General features: G+C 44.0%; 1 protein-coding gene across 1 annotated transcript in view; it reads right to left on the bottom strand.

Annotated features, from left to right (window-relative positions):
* The window catches only part of THOC3 (THO complex subunit 3), a 111,485-nt gene that overhangs the window by 50,154 nt on the left and 39,404 nt on the right, over positions 1-21,927 (bottom strand). The window contains exon 5 of the mRNA XM_078652826.1: positions 3,837-3,937. Coding sequence (XP_078508952.1) covers positions 3,837-3,937 — 101 coding nt within the window. The remainder of the gene's footprint in view (positions 1-3,836; positions 3,938-21,927) is intronic.

Below are 21,927 nucleotides of genomic sequence, written 5' to 3'. Positions count from 1 at the left end.
GTCACCCTTGCGGGTTGCTGGGAGATAGAGTCCTGAGAGAGAGATACAAGACCTCCTTCATTCTAGAACCAAGGTACGGAGCTGACTAAACCCTTGAGAGAATTCTTGATTCAGATTCTTGGCAAAAACCAACTTAACTTAAACTGCAACTTATTTACTCCTTCCCACGTATTAGGCTTAGGTCAGGTACACCGGGGTAGGCGTATCTTAGAAGCACCAGTTGAGTACGTTAGTCAATGTTTTTATGTATGTATATATTTTATCCGTTTTAAAGTATCATACGGCTAAGAAACCATATCAATGCTTTTACAGTATTATTTTATAATACTCCTTTTACTGTACGCACTTTACTTCATGATAAGTATTGCAATTGTGGCAATTCATTTCTCTTGCATGAGAAGGAAGACTGCTCAGAGATATACTCTTTATTCTGAGTTGTCATGTTTATGCGGTTGTCAGAAACTAATCCCTTCTTGTCTAAATCAGGAGAGTTAACTCTTTCCTGAACATTCGTGAAAGTTTCTAGTGACCTCTGAGCTAGCTGGCAAACTAATTAAGTCTAATATAGTCAGTAGAGACCTAGATGACCTTAGTCCTACGTCTACACTGCTGTTTATATTATTCCAATGCGCAGAGCCTATTGGGAATATAGGAACTACACTACAAGAGCGTCCAAAACCTCTGAACCTCTTGGCTGAAGAACCTCTGATTTGAAGCCCTAAAGATTTAGCAGTTGCTCTACTGTCTTTAAATCTTTCCAAGGCCGTATCAGCCTTCTTGCCAAAGAGACCAGATCCATCAAACGGCAGATCCAGCAAAGCCGCTTGAACATCTGTCGAAAAGTCTGAAGTTTTCAGCCAAGCCGATCTCCTCGTGGCAACTGCAGTGCCCTTGATACGTGCCACCGAGTCTGCAGTGTCCAGACCACTCTGTATCACTTGGCGAGCCGCAGCCTGTGCGTCTGATAACACCTCCTCAAAATCCCTCCTGCTGTCATCAGGAATCTTAGGAGCTAAAGTACGCATAGTATCCATAAGGGCATGCACATACCTCCCCATAAGGCAAGTGGCATTAGTTTACTTCAACGCCATACTCGCAGAGGAGAAGGTCTTTTTAGCCACCTGATCTTGTTTCTTTGCCTCTTTATCACCGGGAACCTGAGGAAAGGCACTCACATTCTTTTTGGAACAGGCTGCTTGTATGACTAGACTCTCAGGTGATGGAGGAGACGTCAGAAAAGCAGGGTCTTCAGGTGCAACCCTGTACCTTCGTGCCACACTCTTGGATACTGCAGGAGCTGTCAGTGGTTTTTTCCACACCTCCGTAATAGGCTCCGTTATGGCTTCATTAAACGGAAGTAATGGTTCCACCACAGAGCTGGGTGAATGTAAAACTTCTGTAAGAAGATTGGACTTAAACTCTACTGTTGGTAAAGTCAATTGCAGAAGTTCTGCTGCCTTCCTCATCACTACATGATAAGGCTGGACGTCCTTTGAAGGCGCATCAGAACCGGATGTTAACTCCCACTCTGGAGAAAAATCCAGGCTACCAGCATCAGCTAGATCATCAGAACAGTCATCCTCCAGTTCACCTTCCTCCATATCAGGATGTGACTCCATATACCTCTGCTCCTCCAAAAGGCGTTGTGCCTCCTTTCTGGACCTCTCCTTAACACGATTCGCAGCCGGATCCACCAACGGCTCCGACGGAGCCGGAATCGACGTCGGTATCGAATCCGATGGCCCACTGGGATGCTCTCGAGGTCGATCTGGAGCGGGCAACGCCGGAACCGCCGTCGACTACCTCGGCGGAGCCGGGTATTGCCATGGCGGCGTCGGAGCCGGCATGAAGGGCATGAATGGAGCAGGAGGATAGGAGTGAGGGACTCCTAAATTGAAGGCCAGAGGACCCATGGGACCCGAAGGTGCGCCAGAGGGGTACCACGCCCTTGAAAAGACACCATACATAGCGTTTAAAAACGCTGATGGGTCCTGGCCTCGTGCTGGGAAAGATGGCTGAAGGCCCTCAGGCTGGTCTTGTGGAGGGTTTGGATTTGTCTCTTCGACAGGCGCAAAATCCTCATCCACATGAACCTCTTCCTCTTCTCGGGCCTGGGACGGCGCCGGATTCGAAGCTCGAGTCGGCGACTGTACCTGCGACTCCGAAGGCGAGGCCTCACCTTCATGATCCGAGACATCCATCGTGACCACCTTGGAACGTACCTTCTTCGGTGACCTCGAGCCCGACTCCTTACCGGAATGACGTCGGGACTCATGCCTCTTCTTCTTATGTCTCCTTCTCGACTTCGAAGCATGGTCTGAAGCGGACTTCGAAGACGACTCCTCTCGAGATCTGAATCTTGACTTAGATCTCAACCTCGACCTCGCCCTTCGAGAGCAAGATCTCGAAGATTTTCCTCTCTTGCCAGCCTTCAGCTTCGCTACCAGGAGTTTGGTCTCTCTTTCCCGCAGGGCCTTCGGGTTTATCTTCCGACAAGATGAACATCCATCCACATCATGGTCAGAGCTCAAACACCAAATGCAGTCCTCGTGCGGGTCAGTAATGGACATCATTTTCCTGCACTCCCTGCAGGGCTTGAAGCCGGTCTTCTTTGACGACATCGTGATGAAACAAAGAAGCAGAAAGCGAATAATAAGGTAACAAAGTCACCAGTTGGCTACCGAGATTCCCGAAACCGTTAGCGTCGACGACGCGGAAAAAAGGGAACTGATGTCATCACGCCGGCGTGGGCCTATTGTAGTGTCGGTGACGTCAGCGGAGTCGCGTGCGATGCCGTGTCTCTATGACGTCGCCCACGTCGGCGCGAGGCTACAAAAGCATTTCCGGATGTTGCTGACGCAAGGGGGATATTCACAAGGTGAGGAATCCACTGGCAGATGTATCTATCAGAAACAACATGCATCTAAGGTAACACCTTGGAAAACAACACAAGTATAAATACAGTAAAAGAAACTTTGGATTGAGTGATGCTGTTTGTACCCTAATTCTTATAAGTGTTTTCTTAATGTGAAGAGATTGATATTTATATAATCCAGTGAATTGTTACAGATTAAACAGGTGGCCACTGTGACTACCATGTGATCATTATTTCATACCAGATTTCCTTCCTAGCTCCACCCTACCTAATTCTCTTTCCTTCATGTGGCCACTCCAATACTATGTGCTGTCAAAGGCAGAGTCGATGATAGCAAAAGGTGGGCTTCTGGAGGCATATTGTTCCTGATGATCAAAGCCTGGCATGAAGCTATCTTTGTCTCAGCTGTACATTCTACTAGCCTATGTTTGGAAAAAGATTGTAATCAGGAAGGTTTCTTTTGATGTCACCTTTTGGGGGAGGGAGGCCCTAAAGAAGGCTCTTCCTGGAAGTCTTTTCTTAGCGGAGTATAGTTTTTGAGAGGCGCTAAACCATTTACAATAACTGTTTCCGAATCCCACAGCACGACCAATAACCACCACACCTGTTGTGGTGCAGAGGTAAAATGTATGTTTCTTGCAACACGCAATCAAAGAAGGAAATAGAGTGTGAGTTAGTATGTGCGTGAGTTACAGTCTGCATAAGAACTAGTGAGAGTTAGTTTAGGAGGGAGTGTGCAGGTGTCTGCAAGATAGTGTATGAGAGCGCTGGTGGATCTCTATGTGAGCGCCTGAGAGAGCGAGAGCGAGCGAGAGAGAAAGTGTGAGTGTGTGGTGTGTGTTTACATGTGTGAGCGTGTCCAACACATTTCTACTACATCTCACAAATTCTCCCCAAACCCAATCTCCCACATGCAATCTTTCTGATCAGGAAATTCCTACAGTGCTGATACAAACCGTACCTGTTTCCACCTGGGCAATATCAATAAAATGATCCTCAGATGCCGAAGCCAACATTTTTCCATCGTGGCTGAAGCTCAGTGTTCTCACCGGCCAGTCAAGTCTGTGGGAACAAAATTTAACAGTAAGTGTGATGGAGTACAAGAGCAAGGACTTAGCTGAAGCCACAGACCATCTAATGGTCGCAAAGAAATGGCACCAATATTCACGTCATAATTTAAGACCAAGGCTATGCAGGTTGATTAACTGGCTCATAACCAGGAACAGCAAGTGAAATTGTGAAGGTCCATGATTGTTACACAACATCCTACCCCTTGCAAATACACTTGCTGTGAGTAAACAGTAAGGTTTTCAAAACCTCAGCATGACACTTCTAGCCCTGAGAGCTTCTATAACCTCACTCCAAGGTAAGTGAGGGGCCCTAAATATGCTACCCTCTGTAGCAATAAGGTGATCTTATACTTAACTAAAGGACACTGGAGCACCACTAACTTCAGGTGGGTCATTGTTGTGGATGTGTGTACGTAAGGAATGCAAGGCAGGCTTTGAATGAGAAGAGTTCCTGATGAATGGCCCAGGATCCTACATAAGGCAAAGAAAGATGTGCCACAAAAGAATGTAAGCAAAAAACACAGTTTTGATGTAGGGTATAATTTATTAGTAGACTTTTTGTATTAGTAGACTTGTTTTCAAATGGCCCTTTTTGCAGGGTTATCCACAAAAGTTTTGCTTCTTCCTCCTATCTTTTCCTGACCGGTTTGTTTTGGCTTTAGGACTCTGGGCACTTTACCAGTGCTAAAGTGCATATGCTCTCTGTGTAAATTGTGGTATTGATTAGTGTTTCTATGATTGGCTGTTTGGTTTATTTGTCAGCCCCTAATAAAGCGCACAGAGTGTGCCAGGGCCTGGGAATCCAATGCTACGGGTGGGCCTGCAGCACCGATTGTGCCACCCAAGTGAGTAGCCCGGAAAAGGTACCTCAGACCTGCCATTGCAGAGTGTGCGCGCAGTTTGCAACAGTCAGATCGACTTGGCCCGTGCACACACTGGCTAGTCCCTAACCATCCCATTTCTTACATGTCAGGCACCCCTAAGGTAGGCCCAAAGTACCCCTGTGGGGAGGGTGCAGTGTATGTGAAAGGTAGGACATGCCCTGGTATGTCCTGATAGTGAATTACAGCCCATTTCGTTTTTCACTATTGCAAGGCTACCTGTTCCCCATAGGGCAGAATGGGAAGTTTGTTTATAACATCTTATAAACATAACTGGCCCTGGGAACTAGGTGGGAAAATAAAATTTAGTATGCCTGAACTCAGAATCTAACAATGCATCTTTTAGTAAAGGTGATTTTTACATTCTGTGTTTGAAAATACCACTTTTAGGAAGTACGTATTTTCTTTGCTCAGTCATCCCATGTGCCTCTGCTGGAATGTGGATTGCCTGTCTGGGTTTTGAACGACAGAAGGCTATGAAGCAAGGGGGACTCCCGATAGTCTATGTATGTCAGGAAAGGGCTGAATAGACCTGGGCTGCGATGGAGGAAAAGGGAGGAGATTTCCTCGCACCTCAAAGGGCCTAGTCTGCCTCTGCAATGCCGTCTCGACCCCCTGCCAGGAAATCACACCAGAAAAGGCTAAAGTGGTTCTGGCTGGGCACAGACACCCTCTGCCTAGAGGATCAAAGGATTTTTGGATACAAATACTGGGGGCCTAACCCCTGAACAATATAAAGTGATACAAGCGTAGATTCTAAGTCAGAAAGGAGGTTTAGGGGCCTCACACTCATTACTAAGTCATCAACGAGTTCATAGATATGGAGTGAGCAGCGCAGAAGGTACATCATTGTCTTGGATAGTTAGAAACTCTCAGTTTGCATCGATCTTGGATTTGTTTTTTCTGTTCTGTTGGTGCTTCCTATTTTGCTTAAACACCCATTCCTTTCTGCTTGCGAACGCTGGGTTTCCCACCGATTGCTAGCATTGACTCTGAAGCCTCCATCTACTAGGGCCTTTCCAGAGGAAGAACACTGGCAGGATAAGATTTTGTGGTGGGTGAGAAAAAGATACTGTGAAATTGGAAGATGAGTTAAAAAGGTGAGCCCCCACAATGGTAGCAAATGTCCTCCTTAAGAACAGATGTCATTTCTAACAGTAATAGGAGTGAGGCAAAGGTGAATTGTGTCAAATCTTGAAATAAGGTTTTGCTCTGACGCATTCCAGTCTCCTTTTTATCTTTAAAGAAGTAAATTCTTGTGTGAACATTAAGGCTTATTCCTTTGTTGATCAGAAATATTTTGTAGGCCATTTGCGGCTAATATATTTGGACGTCTGGGCTGTGAAGTAGATCCTCAATGGAACTAGACGAATTCTTCCGTGAATAAAAATGCCCCCAACCTGAATGTGCAGATGGTTTCATTTGCAGTGGTTCGCAAAGTCCTCCCATTTCAATGATTACGGATTTCGGATTCTGAAACTCTTCTAGAACTTGGATCTTGGTCTCCAATTCATCTTGATGATGAACCAGTTCCAGTGAGGCAACCAAGGTCAACAAATGTATCTTCACTTTTTAGAAGTTGCAGGGCCTCTAACACAGCAGATGCAATGTTGGATCACACAGAGGAGATTTTTATTAACATTTTCAACAAAAGTTCAGTTAAGTTTCGCTTGAGCAATGTGTCAGAATGGGCCGTGGAGTGTCAAGAGTGAAGTGGTGTGTCATACAGACACAGACCCTCCAGAATTTCGCGGTTTGCCGCGAAATTGGTACTTTTGTAAAAATGCCGCGATTTTTACAAAAGTGCCCGCGAAATCGGCACTTACCACTCAAGCCCCATGTCCACGAGATGCTGCCTTGTGCCAAACCAGCTTCAAAGCTTAACACCCCCACTTGATACGAGAAATCCGATCACACAGCAAACACCCTTGAGCCACTGTTTGCATCTCCATGTCCTTCTCGGATTAAAAACCTGCTGCATCATGTAGAAAACAAAACATTTAACAACCCTTCTAAAGTGTTTCAAATGAAAGCAGGAACAATAGCGAAACAAAGATGGCATGGTCCCAAATTAAAGCAAGGAAAACGGCCCCATCCCCTGGTTTGGTAGTAAAATAAATAAAACTACAAGAGGGGTCCAGTGGGCCCACCAGGCCGCGTTGCCACTGCACCTGCTGCACTATTGATAGCTATGCCCCTGAACAGAAAGTACGAAACAAACATGAGGCCTCAACTTCAACACCCATCCCCAAAGTAAAAAAAAAAAATCTCCTTTTTAACTTTCATTTTTATTAGCTTCTTCAGGAGAATCGCAATTTAGTTTTTCTCCATGTGCAGCGCCCACCCTTTGATTTCCATGCCATGAGAAGCAAGTGCGAGTCCCACGGCAATGCTGGGCGTGTTCCACCACCTGTCAACATGCAGAACTAATTCACTTTATTCGACTTATTTTTGGAGAGAATTGCATTGTAGTTGGGCAACTATTTGACCCTTAAGTTGGTTACCAGTCACACAGTTACTACAGATGTGACACACCAGGAGGTGCCTTTGTTAATTCACTTGTTTTTCGGACTGGTTGGGCTCTCCAACAAGCCACCATGTATGTATACCACCACTGGCCACTGCTATACAAACTGCATGTACACGTCTCGTGGGCACCCCCAGGATTTACTGCTGACCTTCCCAGCTACATTTTGAGAAGCTGCCTATATATACACATTTTAGTCAAATTCTTATCATTCCTTCCAAGTGATGGACTTCCTTCTACAATACGTGGAGGACTCCTTAAATGAACTTAAGTGTCCAGTATCGATAATGCTCCCACTCCCCCCCCAAAACAAGCTGCTTTTTGTAACTTCCAAGTATGATCAACAGTAAAACTACAGATAAGCAGTAAGTAGGTTTGTTCTCTATTAAGATTGGTTTGTAATTGTGTCCTTTGGTACTCATCATTTGCAAATAGCATCTTTTGCACCAGAAATCAATGGTCCTGATGAAGAGCTCAGAGCGACGAGAGACTGAAACAACTGTTGACTCTATTCGGACTGTTCCCTCACAGATATCATGTATGACCAATCGAAGGCCAGTTGAACAGTGATGTAAATGATGAGTTTTTGCTTCCCCTTGTGAGAAACTTGCCTGGTATAGGATGTACACTTATGCAAGTGGACACCCTGCACCAGTCCAGACAACCCTTCTGGTGATTTAAGAGGTCAGACAACGATAGAAAGCTCTCGAGGCAGAACCTCCAGGATTTTGCGATTTCCCGCGAAATCTGCACTTTTGTAAAAATACCGCGATTTTTACAAAAGTGCTTGCAAAATCGGCAATTTTTACTCAAGAGCCCGCGAAAATGAAGGAGGTGGGGAGTGATGTTTTGGGAGAGAAGAAGGGGAGGGAGGAGGGAATGTCATGCAAGGCTTTCCCAAGCTCATACAAAAAAAAAAGTCTTTGCATAAATAATGCAAACCTCCTAATACACTCAAGGGACAGATTTATTGAGAATAAGACTACATCGCCCAGCACAAGCCAGGACTGCATTACGATTAGGGTGTTCCACGAACATTTAAAAAGTGCCAGGCACTTGTTTCAAACCAAAGAAATACTTTGGCTACGTCGATCAAGGTTAAAAAGTGTCTGGTGTTTCCACAATGTGAAGACTGCAGTAAAGAAATGTACTACAAAAACACAATCTCTGCGGATTTTCTGCTAGAGAAGGATCCTTTTCACAGTCTTTGATCTTCAGCAGACCACATTTGTGCAAGAAAGGCCCTAAGGGAGGCAGTGTTAGGAGGATGACATTTGAAACATAAGATGAGCCTGGAAGGCCAGCATGTCCAGCGCATATTCGTGCATCCACTCACTAAACATGCCCGCCTACCTGAAAGGGGCAGGTGACCCAATCAAGAGCTTTCAATTTTACCTCAACACAATTAAATTATTTCATTTGAGTCATCATATAAATGTACAAAAGTATAGAGAAAAGGAAAAGCATTGGGGCACTCCATATGTGGCTTTAATAATGGCAGAATGCATTTTTTTGGCAACCACACTTTGAATTAGTGTCTCTTGTTTCACTTTTCCTTTAAGAGGACAGGTCGCCGAATTAACATACAGTGATGGGGTCACGGCCCTCCTAGAAATGTGCAATAGGCAACAAGGCAGATAATGACCACCCTTTGCTGTATGAAGCAAACACAAATCAGTAGAGGATGACCCAGATGTAGTATACAGAAGATTTAATGGTCAGACTTTGTAGGAAGCACAGCCATTTCTGATGTTTTTTGTTTTTTTAATCACCAGATTTTTTTTAGCTCCCTTTTTCTGTCGAGCATTCGAGACCTCTTGTATATACTTTAGTATATACTTATTATATACTTATATGTGCATGTACTATGTGGACCCTGGAGATTAGCCCTAGGACTGGTCTGCTTCCGCTTGGGGACTTTTTTTTCTGTTCATCTGCCTCTATTCAGACCCCCAGGATTTTGCGATTTTGCGATTGGGTGATCTTATGGCTTATCATTTCCATGGGTAACATCGGCCAAAGTCTGCTAAACCATAATGTAATGGTGGTGGTGTGCGGCGGGCACTGGGAGGATTGCTTTTGGGGCATTTATTCATTAACATGTTTATGTCCTATATGAAGCCAAACAAAGTGTCTACATTGTAAATATACATAGCTTCATTTTGTTAAATAAGTAAAAAAACGAAGATATCTGTGTTTGTTGTAGGAAAAACGGTCAAATAAAATGCCGCAAAATTGCTGCTAAATTTCCATATTTGTGCCGCTAAATTTCCATTTTTGTGCCACTAAATTTGCTAATCCATGCTGCTATATACTAGGGGGTCTGTGAGGAGTGGAGTGCTGTGTCATAGTGTCTCTTTTAAATAGATCTAACAGGAATATGGCTTAATGAATTTAGATGAAATATAGATCATGAGGTGGAAGGGTCCTTTGTGGTAAAAGATCTAAAGTGGTTCAGTAGTTTAAAGTTATAAGCCACAAAAACGTTGTGATATATTGGACTGTGGTATGCCACTGTAATTTTACAGTGTAGCATGGTACATACCTTTTAACGTCATTTTAAAAAAAGTTTACCCAAAAAGTACTGTGGTACTTACAGCAATAAAAAAAAACATGCTGAAAATTACACTGTACTATATTTCCCTTAAAACCTAGAAAGCAGACTAAATATGGTCTAAACAATATTTTGCCCTTGCAAAATGAAAAGGCAGCCATATTGTTTATATAGTAATAGAACTACTCTTCTCACTACCTTTGCAGACTGAGCTAATCTGCCTCATTCCTTCCTTTGCACTTCTAAAATAGTAGTACACAATATTTCCCCTTCAAATCCAGAACACAGACTAAGTTTGATGAAAACAATATGGCTGCTTTTTAATTTTGTAAGGACTTTCCTTACCCAATCATACACTGTTCGGTCATCACCATGAACAGCGGCCCAATATATCACTCAATTTTTGTGCCTTATAACGTTAACGCTACTGCACCAATTCAGATCTACTACCAAAAAGGGCCCTTCCATCTATATTACAGACAAATTTCATCTAAATCCATCCTGCCATTTTCCCACTACATCGGTTTAAAAAGTCTATGGAAAATGCATAGGTGGAAAAACGTGCTTTGGAATCTTTTAGACAAGCATTGGCAAAGCCAATATGTTTTGCAAATGTAACATTTTTAGGTCTCGTCTGGCGTTAGCAGCGCACATGCGCTGCTCTCGCCATTGGAATCAATACGGATTCCCAGATGTGTACGCGGACGGACAGAAGATGAGCACGCAGACAGACAGAAGATGTGCATGCGTACGGGTCACAGCGTTTCTCCACAACGCACGCATGGCGTGCTTTCGCTTGCTAATGAGGTTTGCGATTGTAACCCACGGCTTATTACATATTGCAGACTTAGATTGGCGTACAGAGTTTGATGAATCCCTGCTATATTTAATATGTGTGAAAAGAAATTCGATTTGTAAATTACTTTTCTGGGAAAATATGCGCTCTACTGTTAAGCACTGTTGTTGGTAGAAATGTACACTCTGACTTGCAGAGTTGTGGTCATTGCAATAGAATCGGTCTCACGATCGTAGGAAATTTTAGTGGACTTGTAAATTGATTCGCACAGATACGAATTTCACAAGGGTAATTTCATCGTGCGGGCACCTCTGCCCAACTGGTATCTGATTAAGTGTGTTAGGCAACTAGGTCTCACACATCTTTCATCAAACTATATTTCCTATTGAGGTAGCCCAGAAGTGCAAGTAGCAAGTGCATGGGCTGGATCTGGGCGAGTCACATCACTTTAAAGTGTTCGATTGGGGGCGTGCCTTAAGGGGCGTGGCTTGTCTAACTAAAGACTAATGTTCTTGGTGATATTGAGTGAAATAAGAGCTCTCTTACACTCAAGACAGAAGCATGGTGCTTCTGTGCCACTCGGGATCACGTGGCGTGGGCCATTGCACGTGAGCTCCACACAAGGTGGGTGTCTCGAATCCTTTGGGAAATCAAGGTCTGGGTGTGCAAGCATTAAACGGACACCGAGCCACCACTGGGCGGCTCTTCTGTGAAACAGCTTGGTCCCAGATCACGTCAATGGTACAGAATGAGTCCTCTAGTATTATGACAGGTAGTAAATTAGCGGGAAAGTTCAGGTCACTATGTAGGGCAATTAACCTGATCGCTGAGAGGGAATCAGAATGGTCAGCTTTTTATCACCTGGTGGGATGTGCCTCAGATATCACACACAGTGAGGTGCTATGCCTAAACATTTTGCTCATGGTGTATGTAGGCTTGACTGGTAGGTTGGTAGTCACTGGCGTAGGTCATACAGTCCAACATTTCGGAAGAGCGGCGCTAGAGGAAAAAAATGTTTTTTTTTCTTCATTGACCAATAATGAAACCGGCACCTTTAAGTTAAAGATCGTCAAAACAAAGCAGTTTTTGGCTTCGAAAATCGGGTGTCTCCCACCTGACTCTTGTCTGGTAGCATCTATGGTAGCTTCCATTGTTTTAGCAGGTGCAGTGACACTGGGGAACAGAGGGGAACATTCAACCCTGAATATGTCTGTATTTTATTATTCAGCCAGCAGCCAGGGTACCCATTTCCTTCCTTGTACTAGGGCCCATGACATACTGGCTACGCTACTGGGTGGTTCTTCCTGAGTCAGCAAGGGTGAGGCCATCCCATGATCCCATCTAAATGTAGTAATTTGCCTTACAATTTAGTCCCAACACTAGATTATGTCATCAAGATGCCCTATGAACTTATTTTGGAGAACAGATGTGTCCCAATCACAAGTGGAAGTATTCTACATCATTGGAACATGTGACGTCTAGTTCAAGATGCGAAAGGGCTATAAATGACGGATGTAGGCGAGGGGATGCGTGTTTGCCTTTAAGAGTGTAAATAATCTGTGTGACATGGCTATCCTGAGGCTTCAAGCTCTCAGAAAGTGGGGGCGCAGGGTTAGTTGAAACACCGTTTGAGAATAATAAGTAATGAAACACTAACAGTTACTTTATGCATTTCTAGCCTATTGATTAAAGCCTTTTTTTTTTTTTACTTTTGCATTCTGCTTATGTACCTCGAAGTCCAGCACTAAATAAGCAGGATTGAGAATACGTTTGTGATTCACCATCTAGCGGTTTTCACATTGTGCTAAAAGAACTATGCCACAAACCTTTGCTAGCAGAAAAGCCACTTGACTGAGGCTCGCCTGGCATTTGCAGCGCGTATGCGCTGCTCTCGCCATGCGAGAGCCTTTTGGAATCAATACGGATTCCCAGATGTGCAAGCGGGTAGAGAGAAGATGTGCACGCGTATGGGTTGCAGCGTTTCTCCACAACGCGTGCATGGCGTACTATCGCTTGCGATTAGAGGCTCTTTGAATCAGCATTAAAAATGCAATAGGTCTCGCCTCTCATTAAGTTAAAGCCATTTGCTTTACTATACAATACCATTAGCAAAGCAAATAGCTTTAACTTAATAAAGGCGAGACCTATTGCATTTTCAATGCTTGCTTAGCTTTGTTATTCTTTTATAGAAGTTTTTTTATTGGAATCCATGTTGCTATCTAACCGGACTATTAAAATTTGTAAAAAGGTGATTTTAATGTTTGTTTAAAATTTTAGAAACTGTTATTGGCTATTCAAGTTGTGACAAATGTTGAAGTAATAACCAAGGGACCCAAGCTCTTAATGTAGTACCTGTTTTTTTTATATAGCATTGAACTAATGTATAATAAGGTGTAGTTAGCAGAGATGTAATGTTATTAAAAAAATGGTTTTATGTAAGCATACACAAAGTAATTGTTACATTTAATAAAATGGTATGCATCAACGAACAGATGCAAATAGGTATTGGATGAGAGGGGAGGAAGAAATGTCACTTACATTCGGATCAGAGGGGTCCATCACTGAAGAGCAGAGACTGAAACAAGGTGGTATGCATTCAAACTCCAGAGGGGTTGAAACAATGTATTAGTTGAAAACCAGAATTGTTCATCAAGAATGCCAAGTGATGTATGGTGGTGCTGGAGGTGTGGCTGTATTTAGAGGAACCTCAGGCAAAGAGTGTGTAGCCCTGACTTTGGAGGGTGATAAGAAGGGTGCAGGATGGAGGGTGATAATAAGGGTGCAGGATGAAATGTAAATATGGTCACCTGTGCCTTCGGTTTGAGAAGCTGGAGGGGTTGGCACAAATGCAAAAAAACGCTATGGTCAGCGTTGACTGAGTCATAGGGCTTTTTAAAAAAATGTTTTTTTTCTTTTCTTTTCTTTAAGCCACTGCGGTGTAACACGTTTTTACAAATTGTTCCTGTGCAATGTAAGTGGTGCTAATGTAAAGCACTCCAATACCTTCAGGCCGAGTATGGGTTATATAAAAGGCCCCGAAAATGGATTAAATAAAACTAAAAGTCCCAGAATGGAAAAAAGAATATGATAGGTTGGGTGTGGGAAGAGAGGGAGGAGGATGGTGGCCACGAGGGGATTTGCCAGAGCAGGGGGTTAATTCCCTACATAATAGCATTCATAAAGGGGTAAATATGAAGCGGAGACAGCCGACCGAGGCTGCGGAGTGAAGGAACACAGGATTGAGTGTGTAGGAGTCACAATGGGGGAACTAACCAGGGGCCTGTGGAAGAAGATGGAGAATGCAGGGAATGGGAGAGCAAGGGGTGCATAAATTAAGGGCTCGGTGAGTATCCCTGTGAAATGTAAATGGTGCTCATGTAAAGCACTCCAACACCTTCGGTCGTGTTTGCGCTACATAATGCACCAACCAAGGAGCAGAAAGACAAACACATGCACTTGCATGGAGTGGTTGTTTGGGATTGATAAAAAAAAGTATCTGGTGGGTAAGTGGAAGGAAGGTGTACTTGGTTCACCCTCCATGTGACGACAAGGTTTATTTGCGTTGTCAATGTTTTTAGATATGTTGGACAGCAGTGTTGGCTGCTGTGCAACACGGATTTAAGTAGAGAAAAATGTTCTGTGACGTGGTTCTACTTTAGGAGGAAGAAAAAACTGAAATTTCAATGTTACCTAAAAAAGTTACTGTCACAGATATCTTGCACAGTGCCAGGAATAATCTCGTGGTGTCTTAATTGCAAAGAAAAAACAAAAACACCTGCTAATTCCCTTGTCCTTATCCCTCCTAAACTCAAATGTAAAAAGACCCAATCTCATGCTTTCTCCGGCAATGCCCCTACGATCTGGAACTCTCTTCCCAAAGACCTTCGCTGCAACCCCTCCTACCCTCTCTTCAAAAAGAGACTCAAATTACTTCTCCTCAATAAACACTGGGGACCCTAATTTTTATCTATCCTGAATCCTGCTCAGCACTCTTCTAACACTAATCGCTCTTACCCTACCCCTTTCCCCCTCCTTCACTATGCTCTACCCGCCCAATCCCTCCTCTACTCCCCTCTCATGACCCCTTCACTCACCCAACTCCTTTTCTTTTTTCTCTCATTCTTCTTCTATTGTTTCTTGTAATCTTCCGGTAAACTATAAAACTGTATTGTGTATTTAATAAATTCCTGTTTATGTTCCTATGTTCTCTTCTTTTAACTATGTAAAGCGCTCCGATACTCTCTGGTCCAGCAGCGCTATATAAAACCTTTTAAATAAATAAATAAATAAAACAAACTAAACAGCAAGTCCAGTCAGATGGTGTGAAAACCCTTAACCGGCACTCTGCACTTAGACCCACGGAAAACTTCTCAAATAATATATTTATGAAATACTGCAGTGGAGTTTAGCTCATTGCGTCCCTTACCTAAGCTTTAGTTTTCCCTTGAGGTGAAAGGGATGCATAGTGACATCTGCTCATCCTGTTTTTGAAGTAGAATAGTGCGAGCAGCTCCTTATAACCCACCCTGACAAATAGTTTATTTTGGCAAGACGTGCAGCTTTGGTGCATGCTGGGCCCATGTAGTTGGGCGACTGTCTGCCCTGCTAGCATCTTATCATGGATGAACTAAGATTGTTCCAAACTTTTGTAAACATTTGAAAAGTTCTCAAGCAGTAGTGGGTAGTGGAACGAAAGACAAATAAAATGTGGGGAATAAACCACCAAATTACCAAAGAACAAGGGCGCAACAATATACAGCACACATTTCCCTTATTTCTATTTAAACTGAGAAATGTGTTTTGTTTACAAAACAATGCTACATGCCTGTCAAGTATCACGCATCGTGTGTGACACCAACGCATTTCAGTGTGGTGTTCCGCATCACCGCACTGAAATGCATTGTCACGCATAATTGTAATCATGCCAGTCTGAAACTGGCTACTCAGCAGTTCCAGTGCGTGCCGCCGGCACCTGTAGCATATTCTGTGCCACGGTTCTGCTGCTTCCAACAGACGTGCGTTGCCAGCAGCGCTCTCTTCAGTAACTTAACAGTGAAAGAACTGACTGCTCAACTCTGGAGTGCTACAAGGTTACAATCATGCCTCCCCTGCTGCCTGGCTGCATGTCATTTGCTGCCGCGGCCTGGCTTTCAGACGCTACTCATCAGACCCGAGGGCGGCCGGGGCCTGCCCCCTCAGCAGTGGCTGCTGCAGCTGTGTTGCACCGTGGGGGCCCCGAGATTGGGACCACGTGCTCCGTCACGTCCTGGAGGAGCCAAGAGGAAGGGAGGTAAGGGGGTTGGCAGGTTAGAACGGCAGGGGATTCCAGAGATCATCAGAGGCGCCATCAACATCGGTAGTACTAGTGATGGTCACCGCGGGCGCAAACTAAGAAGTGCAGAGCGGCTACAGTACAATGAAACTCGTGGCAGGCTTAATGCAATGGCAGCGCTGCTCTCAGTATGACAAAGTTGTGCACTGGTTATTCATTTCAAATAGGCAACGGACCCGACCAGCGGCTCAGCTAAGACCCCCGCACAGACCGGGGAAGCCATTGGAGTTGCTGAGCCACCCATCATGCCCAGTCCGGTGTTTGCTGCGGCAGGAGTCGTTAGGCAAGGTGCGGCCCGTATGAAGAATGATTGTGTCGGAAAGTAAGTAAGTAGTGCCTCGTGATGTATCTCTCTATGCTGCAAATTGTTTTATTAATGGCGCGCGCCGTGCTGCTGGTTGTCCATGCTTTACTGTTACTATAATGATTGAGCTTCGATAACTGTATGCAGCAATAGAGCAGGAAGGTTAGGAAAAACTAGGCCGGTTTAAACTTGATCAATTGCAGAGTAGGGGCGGCACTGAAAGAGTGGCTGTTCGCACTCTGTCTCCAGAATTATGCAGCAGAAGTGGGTGCAAGAAGGTCTGCATTGAGCAGGGGTTGCTGAAGTTAGACAGCAGCGTAGAAGGTATGGAATATACCGATGATCGGATGAACGGAATGTACACTTCCTGAAGTTCAGTGAATGGTGGAATTTTTTTAATGGATATTTGTTTCTGTATAAATCCATGTAATCGGTTTTAAAGGGACTAAGCACAGGTGTACATAAAACCCAAACATAACTGATGTGGGAGGGTGCACAACTGAAAAATCATTCATACCTTCCCTTCATGAAGACAAAGGAGAACCAGACGGTTGAAGAGAATATCACATTATACTTCTGAAAACAATGTATATAGGGCCCTCAGAGTCTGTTAATCTGTGCAGCTTGCGGACTCTGTATTCACATCAGGTTATGCTAGAATTGCAAGCGGTCTCATAAAGTGTAGCAGAGACGATATAGGGACTCGTTGAGCAGCTCGTTTTCTGAGAAGTTTTCATGGAGTACAAGTTTCAGCGTTGTGCCGAATTTAACTGTGCATCTTTATTTTTCTTGTTTTTGTTCATGTGCGCAGGACTGCTTGGCAATACTCCTGATAGTAAAATGTTTTATAAATTGTGCCACAGCCATGGTTTTCTTCTGAGCTGCCACCTGTCTGCCCTGTTACAGCTGATAACTGACTGTACATCACATAGCAGTCTGTCTTCTCACTGACTGTAAGCTGTGTTAGTAGTTGCTCGCACCTTGGTCAGGTGGTTGTGAGAGCCACTGGTGCTTGCCAACGTAACTTCTCAGTGCACCAACCATCACCGAGTCAGCAGAGCCTGTAGTGTATCTCTGTGTGACAAACTGAGTGGAGTGATGGTGCCACCAGCAGCGTTTAATTTCAAAAAGGGGGTGGTGATGGACAGAGTATGTGAGTTAATCAGAACACTCCTACCCAGTCAACAGATCAGGGCTTGATCCATCGCAGTTTTTTGGCTCACTGCACCATCCCAGTTCAGAACCTGGCTATATGCAAATTAGTCTGTCCCTGGCCCAGTGCATCATGGGAACAGGGCAGACCAAACTACCAAGCCAATTCTTCACTGGAAAGGAAACAAGCTTCCGGGGACCGGTTTCTGGCATTACAGCCGTCTTCAGCCCGGCTTGCTTGAATCCTGATGGTGCAGCGAGCAAGGGACTCATGTCTGAGCATACCCTTCCACACTCATAGTGGCCAAAATAATTTAAAAAAGGGGGTGGTGATGCACAGAGTATGTGAGTTAATCAGAACACTCCTACCCAGTCAACAGATCAGGGCTTGATCCATCACCGTTTTGTGGCTCACTCCCCTTTTGTACCGCTTTGGCCACCATTAGTGTGGCAGGGTATGCTCAGATGTGAGTCCCTTGCTCACTTTGCCACTGGATTCAAGCAAGCCGGGCTGAAGACGGCTGGAATGCCAGAAACCGGTCCTCGGAAGCTTGTTTCCGGTCCAGGGAAGGCATGGCTTGGCAGTTCGGGCTGGACTGTTCCCATGAGGCACAGGGTCAGACTGATTTGCATATAGCCATGTCTGAACTGGGGTAGCAGAGTGGGCTAAAGAACGGTGATGGATCAAACCCAGATCTTTTGACTGGGTGTGAGTGTTTGATTGGTTCAGATGCTCCGTCCATCACCACCCCCTTTAGTACCGCTTTGGCCACCATAAGTGTGGCAGGGTATGCTCAGATGTGAGTCCCTTGCTCACTTTGCCACTGGATTCAAGCATGCCGGGCTGAAGACGGCTGGAATGCCAGAAACCGGTCCTCGGAAGCTTGTTTCCGGTCCAGGGAAGGCATGGCTTGGCAGTTCGGGCTGGACTGTTCCCATGAGGCACAGGGTCAGACTGATTTGCATATAGCCATGTCTGAACTGGGGTAGCAGAGTGGGCTAAAGAACGGTGATGGATCAAACCCAGATCTTTTGACTGGGTGTGAGTGTTTGATTGGTTCAGATGCTCCGTCCATCACCACCCCCTTTTGTACCGCTTTGGCCACCATAAGTGTGGCAGGGTATGCTCAGATGTGAGTCCCTTGCTCACTTTGCCACTAGATTCAAGCAAGCCGAGCTGAAGACGGCTGGAATGCCAGAAACCGGTCCTCGGAAGCTTGTTTCCGGTCCAGGGAAGGCATGGCTTGGCAGTTCGGGCTGGACTGTTCCCATGAGGCACAGGGTCAGACTGATTTGCATATAGCCATGTCTGAACTGGGGTAGCAGAGTGGGCTAAAGAACGGTGATGGATCAAACCCAGATCTTTTGACTGGGTGTGAGTGTTTGATTGGTTCAGATGCTCCGTCCATCACCACCCCCTTTTGTACCACCAGCAGCGTTTGGCAGGTAGTGGGTGGCATGCAGGACCAGGGCGCACAGCTCAGGAATACAGCTTGTGGATTATGATGTGACTCGTTTTAGAGTTCGTTGTTGCTCAAATGGGTGTAATTTCTGAAATGTATATATTTCTCGTGTCTTCATTGCTAGATTTTGCTCGCAAGAAAGTGTCACTCAGAGTTGTTGAAATGTCACTCCTAATTATACTGAAATTAAGAAAATGTCACACATAGCAATCTGAAACCTTGGCAGCTATGATGCTACCACTGCATGAAAATCCCATATTATGCCTTCCCCTTAATTTCCAGTCTGGGAATACTTGTTCTCGGGTGCGTTGCAGCGATCACGGCCTGCATTTGTGCTGAAAGAACTGTTCTACTATTTTTACACATAACACATGATTTACAAATATATCTAAATGCCCCATTATATTGTCTGCCTTTATAAATAGCAAAAACAATATATTTTGGTTGATAATCGCCTCCTTTTTACGGATGCCAACTTCGAACATGCATTGCTTGAGAGGTGAAACTAAATTGTGGAAAACGTAATAATGGCGACAGGGAGTTGCTGGGTTTGACAGCTCATGGGGGTCATCTTTCCTTTTGCTCTGGTAGCTTGATTAAACCCTCGTTATGTGAATCTGTGCCACTCAGAGTCGATATGGTCCTTGTTTATATACAGAGACAACATTGGTGGGCCACTTCGAGATCAAAAGATGCTTTAAAGACTAGCAAAAAAATTGATTTATGCCCGGTTTCAGTAACATTCAGCTATTGCACCACTTATCAGGATAAAGATATGTATTGCAGAGCTATCATTACCAGTCACCCAAACCAAAGGCCATGGATTTTAACCATTTGCACGTAGTACATACAGGTAGCACGGCTAGGAGAACGGAGCAGCCTAGCCCTGTCTGCACTGCCTTGTTTAAAAATAAAAAATGTTTTGTTTTACCTCTCACCAGAGAAAGTAAGCTCCCAATTTATTTGTAATTGCTCGGTAGGTCAATACAGAGACGCATGCATGTCGATCAAATCTTACTGGTGCAGGAACACACAAACACACAAAATCCTAAACTTGCATTATTACTATGAGAGGTACAACTCTTTCTCCGAAGAGTAAAAACATTAAACTGCACATCAATACGTTTCACAATAAATGCTATAACAGATATAAGACGTGAATAGAACACCCTCCTCCTCAAGTACTATACACAATTATGCTCAAACAGTGATGCTAAGAAAACACTAGACCCGTTTTTTCACTGCTGAAATCCTAAAATAATACCCACAAGCATAGACTATTTGAGTGTTCAAAAAACACCTCATCCCCTCCTTTCGTGGCAGGCACAATGGGCGGAACAAGCAATGGAAAGAAGGCGGAGGTCGAGTTAGGCGAGTCGGGTTAGAAACAATAGAAAATGGGATGGTGGGTTAGAAACACCAGAGAGCAGGGTGGGATGGATTTAAACAACATAGGGGGGTGGGTTGAAAACAATGGTGTAGGTAAACGAAAGAGACTGCAGGGACATACTCTCTACAATTGCAGGGCTAAATTAAAATTTAAAAAAAGGAGTACCTGCAGCCAATAATTGAGTAAAACCATATACATGAACACCTCCTGTGAAAAGTTTACTTATTGAGCGGCGAGTGCGTAAATATGTAAAGCAGGGGCTCAGACATGCCCGTGTGACGGCCTGAAGATGTGCTAGTTTGTGATGAAAAAAATACCTGCAGCGTAAGTAGGCAGTGGATGGACACTGGCCAGGAGCCAGTGACCCTGAAGGAGGAAGACTTGATCCAAGCTCCATGCGATGGTAAAAGCAGAGCAGGAAGTGAAAGCAGAGCATGTGCTGGCCAATGAGAAGCAAATACATTTGAGTGGCATTGGAATGAACAAATGATAAGTTCAGGTAAGTATTAGGCCGGTTCTAAGTTTCTTTTAAGAATTTTCTTTTTAAATACAAAAGACTTTGCAAGGACAAGCGTTTGTGCAGGTGAAACCTGATAAGGAATAGGTCTGCAAGTTTCATGGAGATTTGCCAAACAAATAGCAAAGTGATTACCTAGCAAGAATTCTATGAAATCCTATCGCTCAGAATCCTAACTAGAACAGTCAGATTTAAATCACTGCGAGCAATTTTTAGGGCCTACTGGCCCGTTCTAACGAGCTGACACAGAACAGAAGTTCTGTTATCTCAGAAAGCGCATGAGTAATAAAAAATACTTTAAATCTTGTTTTTATCTTGGCACATTTACTCTGTATCGAGAGACAGAAGTCAAATGTCAGCACATGTCTTACAATTTACAGTCAGAGAAAGAAAAGTAAACGCAACCTCCGGGATAAAATAAGCAGCACAGTTAGAGAATTTTGTAAAGTGAACTGTCTGCCAACCGTGCTGTACAATGGGAATGAAATGAAGGGTTGTAGAATGTCAGCTTTTTTTCTTGCAACAAACATTTAAATAGCTTGCAAATTAACTGTACAAACACTTCAAAACATATTTTAGTAGTTATGAAAGCCTTTTTTGTAATTCTGTATGATGAAAAAAGATTTTAATAGGATGAAACACTTTACTTAGTGACGTGCAAATGGCAAACATTTTAGCTGAATCCCAATTTCAACAGTTTATTACTTATCCGCTATATCGTTTTATCAGTAAAACTGCATGTTAATGGGAACGTTTGTGGCTTTTTCAATTGAAAATATGCTGTTTGTAAATGCCAGTGGGCTACCAAATCATGCTTTAGTAATACATTTTTTAAAGTGAGTTTTTAAACATGAACTGAGAAACATTCTTGCCCCCAACCCGGATGACAACGCTATTAGTGAACTAAGAGGCAGGTCAGGGGGTTACCCTGTATGTGAGCTAGATTCTTATTTTACATGGCGCAAACATTTAATCTATTAAATCAAACAAGATAGTTTTTTGCACAGCAGAAATGCTGAAATTGCATAATTGAAGGTGCTCTCGTATGTGATAATGAAGAAAAGGG

The sequence above is a fragment of the Lissotriton helveticus genome, chromosome 7 (assembly GCF_964261635.1).
Source record: "Lissotriton helveticus chromosome 7, aLisHel1.1, whole genome shotgun sequence".
NCBI classification, from domain to species: Eukaryota; Metazoa; Chordata; class Amphibia; order Caudata; family Salamandridae; genus Lissotriton; species Lissotriton helveticus.
Note: the sequence above shows the minus strand (reverse complement) of the source record. Positions and strands in the feature narration are given on the sequence as shown.